Source organism: Notolepis coatsorum, assembly GCF_963971535.1.
Source record: "Notolepis coatsorum genome assembly, chromosome: 2".
In the NCBI taxonomy this organism is placed as follows: Eukaryota; Metazoa; Chordata; class Actinopteri; order Aulopiformes; family Paralepididae; genus Notolepis; species Notolepis coatsorum.
Genome location: NC_140166.1, coordinates 15,163,788 through 15,180,362, shown reverse-complemented (window position 1 = coordinate 15,180,362; position 16,575 = coordinate 15,163,788). Strand labels below are relative to the sequence as shown.

Below are 16,575 nucleotides of genomic sequence, written 5' to 3'. Positions count from 1 at the left end.
TATCCTTTTTATTGGGCCTAACCGATTATTAACCCATCTCGTGTTCTACAGGTATGTGTAAAAACAATTGGTGCACCCTATTAACCTCCAAACCTCCCTCTGTCGGTCTCTCCCCCTTTCTCTCTTGCTCTCTCTCTCTATCGAGATCCCCCTCAACTTGAACTTTGAACAAGCTGAAGTCTTGTTTAGCCCGTTTCCTGTGTGATTAGCCGGTTTGTCTATAGGCAGAACCAAGCCAGCATGCTACAACTAAATGGCTTTTCGCCCTATTATAAGATTTTACCGAGGTGTCCGAGCCTCGGACACCTCGGTAAAATCTTATAATAGGGCGAAAAGCCATTTAGTTGTAGCATGCTGGCTTGGTTCTGCCTATAGACAAACCGGCTAAGGTTGAACTTAACACGCCCATAGATTTGACTGAACAGAGATGGAGCATCGATGGAACCTTCTGTTATAGGAAGCTTATAATTAGCGCTGGAATTTTAGCTTTATAAACTACGGACATGGCAGATTCACACACCATTAATATCAGAGACGACCTTCGCAATTATGACAATTAGTCCAGTTATTATCCCTAATTACTAGAGGTCTCCAGGTAACACTAGTCCAGTTATTATTACTAATTAGGCTACTAGGTACTTAAGTTGAATACTATATTCACACAAGAACAACAGAGCCGAGCTGGATATCAGAGCTGCTGACTCTTAAATGAAAATAGCACAAATCGTTTGTTCATTCAATTGTAATCGCTCCCTTTTATCTACATTAATAATTAACTGAGTAAAATGTTTTAATGTTTGATTGGCTAATTGTTTGAATGCATGGATGACTGACAATTACAAAAGCCAATGTGATTGATTTCCTCTGGGAGGCTGTGAAGAGAAAGGCCTATATAATTTATTATAATAATGTAAGGCCTATAGGCTATGTTTATGGATACATTAGTTTCGTTTAGTCTTTCAATCAAAATAAGTAGGAAAGCTCTTCAAAGAAATGTACAATTTATTAAAAAGGAAAAAAAGCGTTCACAAAGGCTATAGATAGGCTATAAAGCCACAGTAAAAACTATGCATAAAACTGTTCAAAGGCAAACCACCAAACCTTGAATTAAGATTAATAATGTCCTTAATTGAGAACTCGTGTACATAGGTTTTATGTGCAAAAACGTCCAGCTGCCCTTTCACATGTATATGGCTATCCGACATTTTTATATTTTCACATTTTGAATAACAAGTCAGGTGAAACTAATTACATCATATAGTCAGAACACACTATGTGGGTCTAACAGGCAAATCGCTGCCTATGTTCAGGTCAGTCTGTTTCGAACATTCTATTTGTTGGTTCATTATATCAAAGCTTCTCTGGACTGGTTCGTTCACAGTTTCCATGTTGAATTAATTTGATTTGAAGAGGAATACACCTGCAGTGTCTGGTTTGGTTTTGGTTGGTTGGTTATGAAATATGATTGACAGGTTCAGTTATCCCAGTAGTTCTATGGCTTGTCTTCTCTTAATTCTCTCAACCTGCAGGTCGAACTTTGTCCTCCTTTTTGGATGTGTTGCCTCTTGCACGAGGACTTGTCCTTATGGATGTTGTGTCTCCTGCCTGATCTACGTGCCGACAGTCTGTGGAAACACGGTTCTGTTCGGGTCCAGTAAGGTCGGTTATTACTCGGTTCGTTTCATCGGGGCTGCAGAACGGGCCGCGGAAGGCCGCTGGACATGGAGCCCATCCCCACATCTCCGTGGAGCAATACCCGAGGCAGGAGCGGCCTGTGCACGGGCTGACTAGGGGCCGAGGGGCCCCGGTACAGGTAGAGGCCAGACGGGTCCACGCCGGAGAAGCCGTCGGCGGGGTGCTGGTAGAAGTAAGGCGGGGAGGGGAACATCCTGTGCAGCGCGGAGTAGCTCCCGGCGTCCGCCAGCAGCTCCAGACCCACCGTTGTCTGCCGCTTCCACTTGGTCCTGGTGAGAAGAGAGTTGCAGTTCACTTAGTTAAAACTATAGCGAACATTGTTTAATGAACAGTATGATTTGGTTGTGCTGTTATGAATTGAGGGATTGACAACACTAGCATTGTGGACCCAGTCTCACTCTGTCTGGGGACCATAATATGGTTTCACTGCAGATAAGGGATTATGTTGTATAGGGAACAGTTTGGACTCGAGTGTATTTCCTGTCATGCATTAGTTAACTTGGGTCTTGTTGTCAAGTTGAAACAGTCTATAGGCTACTTCACACATCACTCATTTATTGCTCAGCCTCAGATCGGATTTTTTTGTTTGACTATGCATGTTTCATGTTTTTAAATGTGGCCAATATCAGATTCCAGTGTTAACATGCTCCCCGCATGCGCAAAATGAACAATAATAGATGCATTTACATTTATATTTTTACATTAAAGTAATTTAGCTGACGCTTTTATCCAACGCGACTTACAAATTCTGTACGACAAGTCAGCCGGTACAACTCTATCCGCTGAGTAACGCAATGTTCATCAAACAGTGGTGAGTGGAAAATGTAACCACTGCGCTCAGACAGGTGCGTAGTCCAAAAATAGTAAGTCACAAAAAAGGGGTATAGGGTAATAGGGACCGCACTCAAGGAATATCGTATTATTTTTTATTTTAATACGAACAATTTTACGTGTGTTGCATTTAATACGTAAAATTGTGCGTATTAAAATAAAAATAATACGATATTCCTTGAGTGCGGTGTTGCGTTGCTGATCTACCCCCTTTTTTGTGAGTGCATATAGAGACATACATAGGTAGGTATAATATAATATTATACCTACCTATGTATGTCTCTATATATGCACATATTATTAAAGGAAGATCAATTAGTGGAAGAGTGCATGATATTAGAAGACAGTAACTAAGAAGGTTAGTCGTTTCTTTAATTTCAGATATTGATTGAAGAAGTGTATTTTTAGTCGACGAAAGAGTGGTCGTGTTTCGGCTGTTCTAACTGTGGTGGGAAGTTCGTTCCACCATTGTGGAGCCACTGGAGCGAGGACCGTGAATAGGCCCCCGGAGCTCTGATAGGAGTGGGTCTGAGGGCGGCCAGAGGCTGTAGAGCGGAGGGGTCCTTGAGGGTGACCGCAGTTAGACCATTGGCCGGAGGTAGCGGGAGCCGTTCCCTTCTCTGCGCGACATGCCAGGTCGAGGACCTTGAAGCGGATTCGTGTGGCGATGGGGAGCTCTCTGAGAAGTGGGGTAACAGGGGAGCTCTCTGAGAAGTGGGGTAACAGGGGAGCTCCTGGCAGGAGCACTCATTCAAGGGTACTATGACTATGCTTGCACCTCATGGTACCAAAGCACCTCAAAGTTGCTAAAAACAAGATTACAAACATCACAAAACAAACTGGTCAGACTTCTACTTGACCTGAACCCCTAGAACCCACCTCACCCCTGCCCACTTTGACAACCTAGGATGGCTTAGAGTAGACGAGAGTACAGCAACTTGCAATGGGCCTGGTCTACAAGATACACTATACGACTAAGGTACCCATGTACATGTCAAAATACTTCCCAAAGGTCAGTGAATACCACGACCACAACACCAGAGGAAGCTCAACAAATCATGTTAAACCCAGATTCGGCTCAAACAAGGGACTAAACACGTTTAGCAATTATGCCACATCATGACATCAATGTGGAACGCCCTACCCAAAGCTGTAAAGGAATGGGAATCCCTACCCACATTCAAAACCGCTCTTAAAGAGCACCTACGGGAGGCTGTAATTCGAAACTGGCCACCGTAAATGTCCAAACCCCCCACCCCCTCCTAATAGACAGTCTCCTCCCCACCGCATGTATATATTCTCTCCCCACTGTATGTATATTTCTCTCCTACCCACCCACCCCCTCCTAATGAACAGTCCCCTCCCCATCATATGTATATACTCTGTCAGGATCTATGGGTAACAGTACTGTATATTTTAATATCGTATATGTCACAAATGTAACAGTACTAAATACCTGTAAGTCATGTATGTCCCTATGCCATAAATGTCATGTATGTTGTGTATGTCATAAATGTCACTATGAATTGAAAATGGGGGACCCTGATGTAAACGAGACAAACGTCTTTCTCTGGTCTGCATCCCCTTAACAATTGTGTGTATGGCGGCCAGGTGGTGCAGTGGGCAAGGCACTCACCACCAATGCTGGAGACGCTGGGTTCAAGTGTTCGATCCCAGCTCTCCACATTGTTTTCAGTTTGGCTGGTCGTCCGTACTAATACAATTGGCAGTATTAGAGGGTGGGAAAGCTGATGGGCATGGGTCCTGGGCGTTGTAAACAGAAAAATACTCCTACAGTTCGGTCGGGGCGCCTGCTCAGCGAAGGAAGGATCTGGTGAGAGGTAGTGTGACCTTCCACACGTTACACTCTCCCAGTGAGAATCTGAGCTGCCAGGCTGGCTGCCGGCTGACTGGCTGCACATGTGTCGGAGGAAAGCATGTGATAGTCTCCGGCCTCCCGGACCAACAGTAGGGGGGGGGGGTGCGCAACAACCAGGAAGGGAGTTGGGAATTGGCATAACGACTAACAGGGATGGGAGAAAAATCGGAAAAAGAGGAGGGGGAAAAAAGATAGTAAAAAAAAAAACAAAAAAAAAACAATTGTGTGTATTGAGCCGTACTGTATTGTACATTTACATTTACATTTACATTTAGTCATTTAGCTGATGCTTTTATCCAAAGCGACTTATAAGTTCTGTACAACAAGTCATCAGGAAGGGTACAACTCTTTCAGCTGAGTAACAATGTTCATCAAAGTGTTGCGTGTTAGTTACAGTGTAGGTTAGTTTATAGGACAAGTGCATGACAGTAAGGTTAGTTGGGGTTAGATATTTTTTTGTACCATTCTGCAATCTGTTAAATAAAGTTTTCATTCATTCATTCATTCATTCTCTTTGAGAAGTGGGGTAACAGGGGCTGACTTTGGTGGAGATCTGGCGGCCGCTGCGTTCAACTTCTAAATGAGTTGAAAGTGGCTTGCCTTGAATTTACATGTTGAATGCAGTGGAGGCCAGGTAATTAAAACAAATCAGACCTGTATCTGATTTAGGACCACCACAGGTGAAAGTGGTCCAAATCATAATTGAAAAGATCAGATTCCATGTGCTGTTCACACTGTCATGGAAAAACAGATATGAGCATAAAAGAAAAATCTGGTTTGGGCCACTTTTGCCTGAACGGTCTGAAAGCCTATAAGTCCATGACATCTGCTATAGGTCTCGAACCTATATACGCATAAGAAACCGCGGGTACTTGCAGAGAAAGGCCCATCTATACCTTTTAAACAATTATAGGTTTACGTCACATTAGGCGTTAAAAGCTTTTTATTTGTTTATGGAGTCGCTGCATTAGAGGAATATGTCAAGTCGCCTGACAGCTGACTGCGATAAATTATTCAGAATTAGAGTCGATTGTGTAATTACAGCATGTGCTGTGAATTATTGATACGGCGCTCGCTCCATTATTCATGCCTAAATGTCTTGTGCATAATTTCATCCTCCATGATAACACCTGAAGGGGGGGGGGGACAAAGAGAATGACGTGAGAAATGGACGGACGGACACCCATCATTGAGACAGTTCAGAGCAGGAGACAGATCTGGCGATGCTAGGTGAGTGAGTGAGTGAGTGAGTGAGTGAGTGAGTGAGTGAGTGAGTGAGTGAGTGAGTGAGTGAGTGAGTGAGTGAGTGAGTGAGTGAGTGAGTGTCGATGAGTGAGTGAATGCGTGATCGACTGATCGATTAATTGGTTGACTGACTAATAAAGGAGTGTTTTTCTGGGTCTGAACGTCTAGATTCTCCCTGTTCTAACAGACATGACAAGACCACGTTTGGTGCACAAAAAATTTATAACCACATTTCCTGCAACCAAAAAACAACTACTAACCATCGTATGTCTTATTATGCACATGTGTAAAAAACAACATTTTGAATTGATTAGCTCTTTTTATAATAGGCCAAATGCAACCTTATAATCCTTAAACTATACATATCTGATGTGCATAATATTGTTCAGTTTCTATTTTATCTTCTGATTTTGGTATAGGTTTTGGAATTTGGACGTGCCTCTGCAGACTCAGGTTCAGAGATGTAGCCTATTTTATATATAGGCCTACACATTTTTTAAAGAAATAATAATAGCCTAATAATAATTGCAAAACGCCGATAAATATATAATTATTTTGGTTGTATTTAATATTGTTTTATATTTAAAAAAAAAATGTTACCTTCTGTTTTGATACCAGGTTTTGACCTGCGTGTCGCTGAGGTTCAGAGAGGCCGCGAGCTCCACGCGGTCCTGCACGCTCAGGTATTTCTGTTGTTCGAAGCTGCGCTCGAGCTGCCCCAGCTGCTGGTCGCTGAAGGCTGTGCGCGCCTTCCGGGGCTTCTTCAGCCTCGAGTCATGGGGACTATCTCGCTCGCGATCCCTGGCTGCAACGGACCGGAAATGGAGAGAAATAAATAAATAGAGGGGTGGGGAATATGGTGAACATGATTAGTTTTATGGAACTGGAGAAATGGTATATCAGTTTATTTGTGTACCCATCTACTGCATGCCTTCATTGTAATCATAACCTATACTTCAACATAATAGTATACCAATATAACACTGTATGATAGGATTGATAGCCATGTACAACACTGTATACGTTACGTATATATGCATATATTCCAGTTTACATACCTATATACATACCTAATATGTGCACTATACTGTATACTATATCTATCCCTACCTACTCTATATAGTTATATCAGTATATCCCAAACCTCTTATTAGTTATATATATATCCCACACCTATAGTCTATTAGTTATATCTGTATAGATCCCATACATTGTATTAGTTATATTGGCTAGTGTGGCTTACTACCAATCTACCATAGTGTATTATACTTGACATAACTGTGTCACTGTACATAATAATACTGTACATACATCATATTAGCATATTTACACATAGCTTATTATATAAACTCCCGTTTAATCACATGTATATTGTTTATTGTTATTATTAGATTACATTACATTCAAATGTATTGTCATTATAGCTGTATAATCATTATACAGCACAATATAGTCCGACGAAAATAAGTTTGGCATCCAATCAGAGTGCAAATGTACCAGTAAAGTGTACTACTGAGTAATAGTGCTAATCAGATGTGTACAGAGTCATAGTAGTTCATGTTCAAGTTCATGTTCTTTATCAAATACACAACAATACAGGGGCATTGCAGGTAATGACATTTTTGTGTTTCGAGCTCATAAGAAACAATAGTGAATACAAGAGTGGTAACAATAAGTAGTAGTAGTAAGATCAAATAAAATATAAAATGAGGTAAGATAAGATAAAATAGTCAATTATTTACAGAAAGTTTCTTGCATATAGTTTATGTGCATGTTAAGGTGCAGAGTGTGTGTGTGTTCAATAACAATAAGTATAGTAGTAAAATAAAATATAAAATGAGGGAAGATAAAACAAAAGAGTCAATTATTTACAGAAAGTGTCTTGCGTAAAAGTGTATATTAAGGTGCAGTGCATGGTGCGTGTGTGTTTGTGTGTGTGTGTGTGTGTGTGTGTGTGTGTGTGTGTGTGTGTGTGTGTGTGTGTGTGTGTGTGTGTGTATTCAAGAGTTTTTAATAGGGCTATCTCCTGTTCTTGTCCTTGTTCAGGAGTCTTGTGGCTTGTGGGAAAAAGCTGTCCCTGAACCTGCTGGTTCTTGTGCGGATGCTCCGGTTTGCCAGATGGTAGCAGAGTGAACAGTATGTACAGTGATACAGGTAAAGACACTATGGTAGTAAGTCATACTGCCATGCAGCATAAGATATACATTCAGTGTTTTTAGTTTCATTTAGCCTAATCGTTTGATCAAGATTATTTTATGTATAATTTGTAAACCTTGATCCTTGATTTATAAAATATGTCGGAATAAGTGTTTTAGTTTTTTCTTTTTACATTGATAAAATGTTTGGCTGTATATGAGCTATTAGTTATGGTCTGATGCTATAGGTTCTACCTTATTGTTGTCTTTGATGTCACACGCTGCTTTCAGGAATCCTATTAGGGGCAAGCAGACAAGTCTGTGTGGTAGCGTAATACATTATTAAAGGAACATTGTAATAATTGGTTTTTAAAGAGGCCTGCTGACAACGTGGCTTTAATCCGGGGTCCTTCCTTCGGGGATTGGGGGCGTTTGACCGATGTTTGATTTAAATTATCATAAATCACGTCTGTTATTTTGATATACGTCAGAGCTCACCGGAGATAGTTAACAGAGCATGTTAGTGAAAGGTTGTTTTGGTTGGCCTATTTTCCAGAATATAACAATAGGCCTATACAAATGTTCATAATCAAACGTTAAGAACAGTTTGAATACATTTTCTTATTCGTTTTAAAAAGCCACGAGAGGGGAAATGGTGCACGTGGTATTATTTAATTTTATTCAGACCTATAGATATTTCATAAACTGTAACTTCAAATAGACATGTTTGAATTATTCATACATAGATACGATGATTTTGGGGGGTGGAAGGAGCATGGTAGCCTATTTCAGGAATGTATTTAAACTTTATTTTATTTTAGAGAATTATTAATGGCTATACTTCAGCTCCCCGGCTATCGTGTTGTTATGACATGAACAAACTGACCACTGATATCGCCTATCAGAAGGTGATATAGACACTATCGGATGGTCAGACCGGCTCGTGTTTGGCCTCAGCTGAACAAGCCAAAACTCCCTATCCGTATAGCTATTTTGTGTGCACGTATATGAAGTTATTGGCTATATAAAATACAGTCACGACTTTGAGTGAACCAGCCTTTTGTAGTTCCCCCCACGGTAATAACCAAAGAGGTTATTTTATCCTTATTATAGGCTATTGAGGCATATAAGTAAAAGTTAAACATATAGCCTTTTATGGCATATCTCTGTATTCGCTATTGTCATTAATTTTAATCATTATTGCATAGCTTATTATTAGCTTACATTTAAACTGTAGAGCTATAGCATATCTCGGGTTTGACTGTAAGAAGGGCACAGATAGTTATTATAAAACTATTTTAGCGGTCATAAAAGTAAAAACAAAGCTACACACAAATACACATATGCTTATGCATATTCAATTGCAGCCTATACTTTGTCTGAGGATTTGCCGTGACTTTAAAATCAAATGAAGTTCTTAGTTTTAATAGCGTTCGTTGCAATCAGTAAATATTGTATACTATTCGGCTTCCATTACCTCGGTATTCATTGTCTGAAGAGGAGTTGCTGTGGCTTTTATCCGTGTAGTCGTCGGCCAGTCTAAACGGGTACTGCTTCGTCTCCGGCTCGGGCTGTCGACCCGGGTCACAGTAGGGCAGTCCCGGACCAGAGAACGGCCCACAGGCGGCTAGAGGCTTACAGTCCGCTAAGATATCCCGGATCAGGAAGGACGAGCCGGCGCTCCTCGGCTGAGCTACCTGGACTAACTGTCCGTGACGGCGGGGAGACTCGAGCCCGAGGACAGCCTCTCTCCGCGGGGAGGGAGGCGAGGAGCAGACACTGCTGTCAAGATCGGACCGCGGGCTGAGTTCCAGAGGAGACCGGCAATCCCCAACAGAGTGTCCCCGGGAGAGACGTGGGCTGGCCGGCCGGTGGGAGAGCAAAGAGTCGATGCCGAACCTGGCGCAGCTGGAGTTAGACAGCTCCATGGTCATTAGTAAGGACAGACTAGGGAGAAGCTGGTAATGTCCAGAGTTTATGAGTCAAATCTCGTATTTAAACATATTATTATCCACGTTTGAAATATCCAGGAAAACAGGAACATTTGTGGTTCCACCCAGTTGGCATCATGACGTATACATTTGAGAAAATATCCAATGAAAGACTACAGTCGTGTAGTTTATGTGGCTGAACATATTTGTCTTCAGAATCTGAAAAACGTGTTTTATAATTATATAAAAACACATGATGAACGTTTTTCCTACTCCAATAACTCTATTAGAATATTTTTTTCGAACTGCTTATTGAGTATTTATCATTGATCCATGACGTTATAAAAAACACAAAAAAACAAGACGCTCTGACTTCAGCACCATGGACAGCAACCCGCCAAAAGACCCACGAGACGAACGGAGACCTGTATCTCCATCACCAGGCCGCCCGACAGACAGAGCTGTGTCATGACGTCTATTGACGTGATTCTCCGAAACTGAATGAAAAGTTTTTTTTAAACAGACCAGCTGCCTATAAATCGCTGCCTTGCGCGCGTCTCCCAAATGACGCCCACCTATACTACCAGGTTTATAAAGCCGTCCTCCGGGGCCACCTCTGATTGGATACAGATTTCCTCGTTGGGGGGAAGAGAGGAGGAGCTGGGGGTGGAGGGAGGTGGTATGATATGGAAAAAGAAGGAAAGTGTGATTTATGCTGGAGCGAGAGAGAGTATGGGAGGTGCAGGGATGAGAGAGGGTGGGAGGTGCAGGGATGAGAGAGGATGGGAGGTGCAGGGATGAGAGAGAGGATGGGAGGTGCAGGGATGAGAGAGGATGGGAGGTGCAGGGATGAGAGGATGGGAGGTGCAGGGATGAGAGGTTCGGGATGAGAGAGAGGATGGGAGGAGAGAGGATGACAGAGGGTGGGAGGTGCAGGGATGAGAGAGGATGGGAGGTGCAGGGATGAGAGAGAGGATGGGAGGAGAGAGGATGACAGAGGATGGGAGGTGCAGGGATGAGAGAGAGGATGGGAGGTGCAGGGATGAGAGGATGGGAGGTACATGGGTGAGAGAGGATGGGATGAGAGAGGATGGGAGGAGAGAGGATGACAGAGGATGGGAGGTGCAGGGATGAGAGAGGATGGGAGGAGAGAGGATGAGAGAGGATGGGAGGAGAGAGGATGAGAGAGGATGGGAGGTGCAGGGATGAGAGGATGGGAGGTGCAGGAATGAGAGAGGATTGGAGGTACATGGGTGAGAGAGGATGGGATGAGAGAGGATGGGAGATGCAGGGATGAGAGAGGATGGGAGGTGCAGGGATGAGAGAGAGGATGGGAGATGCAGGGATGAGAGAGAGGATGGGAGGAGAGAGGATGACAGAGGATGGGAGGTGCAGGGATGAGAGAGGATGGGAGGTGCAGGGATGAGAGAGAGGATGGGAGATGCAGGGATGAGAGAGAGGATGGGAGATGCAGGGATGAGAGAGAGGATGGGAGATGCAGGGATGAGAGAGAGGATGGGAGGAGAGAGGATGACAGAGGATGGGAGGTGCAGGGATGAGAGAGGATGACAGAGGATGGGAGGTGCAGGGATGAGAGGATGGGAGGTGCAGGGATGAGAGAGGATGGGAGGTGCAGGGATGAGAGGATGGGAGGTGCAGGGATGAGAGAGAGGATGGGAGGTGCAGGGATGAGAGAGAGGATGGGAGGTGCAGGGATGAGAGAGGATGGGAGGTACATGGGTGAGAGAGGATGGGATGAGAGAGGATGGGAGATGCAGGGATGAGAGAGGATGGGAGGTGCAGGGATGAGAGAGGATGGGAGGTGCAGGGATGAGAGGATGGGAGGTACATGGGTGAGAGAGGATGGGATGAGAGAGGATGGGAGATGCAGGGATGAGAGAGGATGGGAGGTGCAGGGATGAGAGAGAGGATGGGAGATGCAGGGATGAGAGAGGATGACAGAGAGGATGGGAGGTGCAGGGATGAGAGAGGATGGGAGGTGCAGGGATGAGAGAGGATGACAGAGAGGATGGGAGGTGCAGGGATGAGAGAGGATGGGAGGTGCAGGGATGAGAGAGGATGACAGATGATGGGAGGTGCAGGGACGAGAGAGAGGATGGGAGATGCAGAGATGAGAGAGAGGATGGGAGGAGAGAGGATGACAGAGGATGGTAGATGCAGGGATGGAATGAGTTGCTTACTCAAGTATTAGGTATTAGTAGACTACTTTATTTGAGCTCCATTTTCATTTTATATTATTATGTTATTTCTTCCAATACATTTCAAAGCAATTGTACTACCTTTTAGACTACCCCACTATATTTATGTTACACATAAGCCCTTCTAGCCTCACCTTTAGAGGTTAATATATCATAACCGGACCACCAACCCTCCTAGCCTCACGACCAACCCTATAGCTTCTCCTCTAGAGTCTAGAGGTTAATTAAGCAATAATACACGAGAAGCCGTGGTATGTCATGAATATTGCCACGGCTGTGATGCACCCGCAGGCATCACAATATTGCCGTAGGCATCACAGCCGTGGCAATATTATTGCTTTTATACAGCATGTTGCGCCGTCTGGAAAAATATAGGATGAATACAGACAATTCTAGGGTCTTTTATATCGATTTCAGTGAACTTGGCGTAGAAAAACTGTTCCTAAAGATGTCTCGTTACTATGGAATTTCAAATGGAGTAGGCTATCAACAAGCTTGGCAATGCAAACTAATGACGTATTAGTCTCTAGACCAGTGGTTCTCAAACTTTTTACACCAAGTACCACCTGAGAACGTAGCTGGCTCTCCAAGTACCACCATATGACCGGCGTTAAAATACAGTCTATTCAGCTATGCACAGTTCACGCAGGAGGCAAATGTATTCCTAATACCATTATTTATTGTTAACTTTTGTCAGACACAGCCACAATGTACAAAGGGATAGCACTAGAACTAGCAAACGCTTCCACACAACAATGCAAGGGGCATTGAGAACATAATAACTAACATTCTCACATAGCAAGTGAGAAAATTAAGAACAACTGTATTTCAGCAAATGTACTTAATTCTCTCTCTATCTCTCTCTCTCTCTCTCTCACTCTCTCTCTCTCTCTCTCTCTCTCTCTCTCTCACACAGCAAGCAATTGTCCGTCATTCTCTCTCTCTCACACACACACACACACACACACACACACACACACACACACACACACACACACACACACACACACACACACACACACACACACACACAATTATTTTGTTACAAAGACTTAATTTCATGCATTCTGGTGCAGGAATTTTTAAATTTGTACCCTTTAAATGCCAGTGTTTGTGATGGGCATCACAAATTATTGTAAAAAAAGAAAAGAAAACACATATTCAATACATTTTTGAATGTTTACCCTTTAAATGCCAGTTTGTGTGATGGCATCACAAATTATTGGGGGGGTTATTACAGGCTAGGCATGTGTCAATGATTAGCAGCAACACATATTTTGATGGATTTTTTGTAATGTCAGATTTAACACCAACTCTTTTCAGAAAAGTGGGAGTATTTCATTTTTTATCTGACATTACAAGAAATCTAAAAAATAAATGGTTATGATCAGGGCTGAAGTTGAATTAAAGATTTATGACTGTTTAGACTGCATTACTCTCTGTCACAGTGATCTCCTGGTTGTTCCCCACTTAGATTATCTAACTATCGCGCTGCCGCAACCAGAAACACTGGCCTGGCCTGCTTCTGACTGCAAAAAGATTTTTTTTTTTTTTTTTTTTTTTTTTTTTTAGCTTTTTTGGAAATGTTTTCAAGTACCACCAGCAGTACCACCAAGTACCACTAGTGGTACGCGTACCACAGTTTGAGAACCACTGCTCTAGACTCTAATGCAAACGAAAGTCGGAGAAAGTCATCAGCACCTTGGGGGATCAGCACCTTGGACAGTTCCGGGAGTTGGGCCAGTTCAATGCCCAGGCCGTCGACTTGATTTCTTTACAGATTTTCTCCAGCTCGTCTTTCGGATCGGCATGTCTAATAATGCTGTTTTTATCTGAATAGCGGTAGATGTAGGCCCGTCCTCTTTATCTATCCACTCGTTTATAGTTAACGGGTACGTTAAATCAAACGTAACGTCATGTTGATACAGTTTCCGTTTGATGAATGGCAGTTGAAACTTTCTACAACATTCTAAAGCCAGCGCCATGGTGATTTAACCGTGAGTATATCATGAATATACTCACTGTTTAGAACGCTCTCGACCAATCACAATGCGTGGTCGTAACTACCTGTTGTATAATATATCATAACTGGACCACCAATCCTTCTATTTCTTTTTTTTTATCAATTTTTTTTTATTTATTATTACTTACATGAAAACAAGACAACACAATAACCACAATAACAATACACAGAACTTCACAGGGAGATAACAGAAACAATAATAATACAGAAATAACAAATTATATATAAAAAAAAAACAAAAAAAAAACAGAGTACAACATTTTAAATTTAAAGGGGTACTATCTCATAAATGGCCTTTCCCAGTATTCAGCACCGTTTCCCGGCCGTGTGGCCCTATATTAATAAAACTTATGTCTCTAATTCTCAAAAAGGCGTATTCTTCCAATTCACCTCACAACATTCACCCTCACCGAACTGAGTCATCTCAAAATGTGCATATCAGTGATGTCAGAGATTTCCCAGCTGCATAACAATGTGGCAGTTGCCACCGGGCCACACAGTGGTTGGAGCCCAGCCTCAAAACGGCCTAAGGTCCTGAGGTAGAAAAACGCTGCTTTTGAGTACCCGAATAGAAATACAAAACAATGAACCTTCTTGAAAAACAAAAACCTACAGAGGTGTTCCATAGACTCACAGGAACCGTGTAAAAGTGCCCAAATAGTGAAGAAATAGCAAAATAGCTCCCCCCCAATAAAATCCCCCCAGTTAAAGTCAAGAGGACAACACAAAAGACAAGACATTTCCTCCTCCCCCTCCCACGAGACCGCCGGACTCCCCCGGACAAGCACCCCAACCCCGCTCAGCCGCACACGGCGGTTCTGACCTTTTCTGCTGCTGCGACCCATAGTTCAATCCCAGCCTGCCCCACCCCAATCACCCGCGCCGTGGATATCTCAAGATAAATCACATCCAACAGTGTTAGGGACCAGTTAATCACTGTGAGCTTCTCAGGCTCCTTCCACCTCAATGCTATTAGCTTCTTCGCTGCTGTGACACCCGCTAGGATAACCCTTTTTTGTTGTACGGACGCGGGTAGTGTTGTTATCCAATCCTTCTATTTCTATACTTTTACTTCAACTTTCACTTCGACTAGGGTATGCCTACTATTCTATCAGGGTACTTTTACTTCTACCAGAGTACTATTATATCAGGATATTTCTACTGTTACCAGAGTACTATTATATCAGGATATTTCTACTGTTACCAGAGTACTATTATATCAGGATATTTCTACTGTTACCAGAGTACTATTATATCAGGATATTTCTACTGTTACCAGAGTACTATTATATCAGGGTCTTCCTACTGTTACCAGAGTACTATTATATTAGGATATTTCTATTGTTACCAGAGTACTATTATATCAGGGTCTTCCTACTGTTACCAGAGTACTATTATATCAGGATATTTCTACTGTTACCAGAGTACTATTATATCAGGGTATTTCTACTGTTACCAGAGTACTATTATATCAGGGTCTTCCTACTGTTACCAGAGTACTATTATATCAGGATATTTCTACTGTTACCAGAGTACTATTATATCAGGATATTTCTACTGTTACCAGAGTACTATTATATCAGGATATTTCTACTGCTACCAGAGTACTATTATATCAGGGTCTTCCTACTGTTACCAGAGTACTATTATATCAGGATATTTCTATTGTTACCAGAGTACTATTATATCAGGGTCTTCCTACTGTTACCAGAGTACTATTATATCAGGATATTTCTACTGTTACCAGAGTACTATTATATCAGGGTCGTCCTACTGTTACCAGAGTACTATTATATCAGGATATTTCTACTGTTACCAGAGTACTATTATATCAGGATATTTCTACTGTTACCAGAGTACTATTATATCAGGATATTTCTACTGTTACCAGAGTACTATTATATCAGGGTCTTCCTACTGTTACCAGAGTACTATTATATCAGGATATTTCTACTGTTACCAGAGTACTATTATATCAGGGTCTTCCTACTGTTACCAGAGTACTATTATATCAGGATATTTCTATTGTTACCAGAGTACTATTATATCAGGGTCTTCCTACTGTTACCAGAGTACTATTATATCAGGATATTTCTACTGTTACCAGAGTACTATTATATCAGGGTATTTCTACTGTTACCAGAGTACTATTATATCAGGATATTTCTACTGTTACCAGAGTACTATTATATCAGGGTCTTCCTACTGTTACCAGAGTACTATTATATCAGGATATTTCTACTGTTACCAGAGTACTATTATATCAGGATATTTCTACTGTTACCAGAGTACTATTATATCAGGATATTTCTACTGCTACCAGAGTACTATTATATCAGGGTCTTCCTACTGTTACCAGAGTACTATTATATCAGGATATTTCTATTGTTACCAGAGTACTATTATATCAGGGTCTTCCTACTGTTACCAGAGTACTATTATATCAGGATATTTCTACTGTTACCAGAGTACTATTATATCAGGGTCGTCCTACTGTTACCAGAGTACTATTATATCAGGATATTTCTACTGTTACCAGAGTACTATTATATCAGGATATTTCTACTGTTACCAGAGTACTATTATATCAGGATATTTCTACTGTTACCAGAGTACT

General features: G+C 42.0%; 1 protein-coding gene across 1 annotated transcript; it reads right to left on the bottom strand.

The window, feature by feature from the left end:
* Nucleotides 1–1,681: 1,681 nt before the first annotated feature.
* LOC311223285 (barH-like 1 homeobox protein) lies at nucleotides 1,682–9,713 on the bottom strand (the record flags this gene model as incomplete). The annotated part of the gene is made up of 3 exons (XM_084308078.1): nucleotides 1,682–1,964; nucleotides 6,251–6,455; nucleotides 9,263–9,713. The coding sequence occupies 3 exons, from the start codon at nucleotides 9,711–9,713 to the stop codon at nucleotides 1,682–1,684; spliced, it is 939 nt and encodes a 312-aa protein (XP_084164204.1).
* Between the last annotated feature and the right edge of the window lie 6,862 nt (nucleotides 9,714–16,575).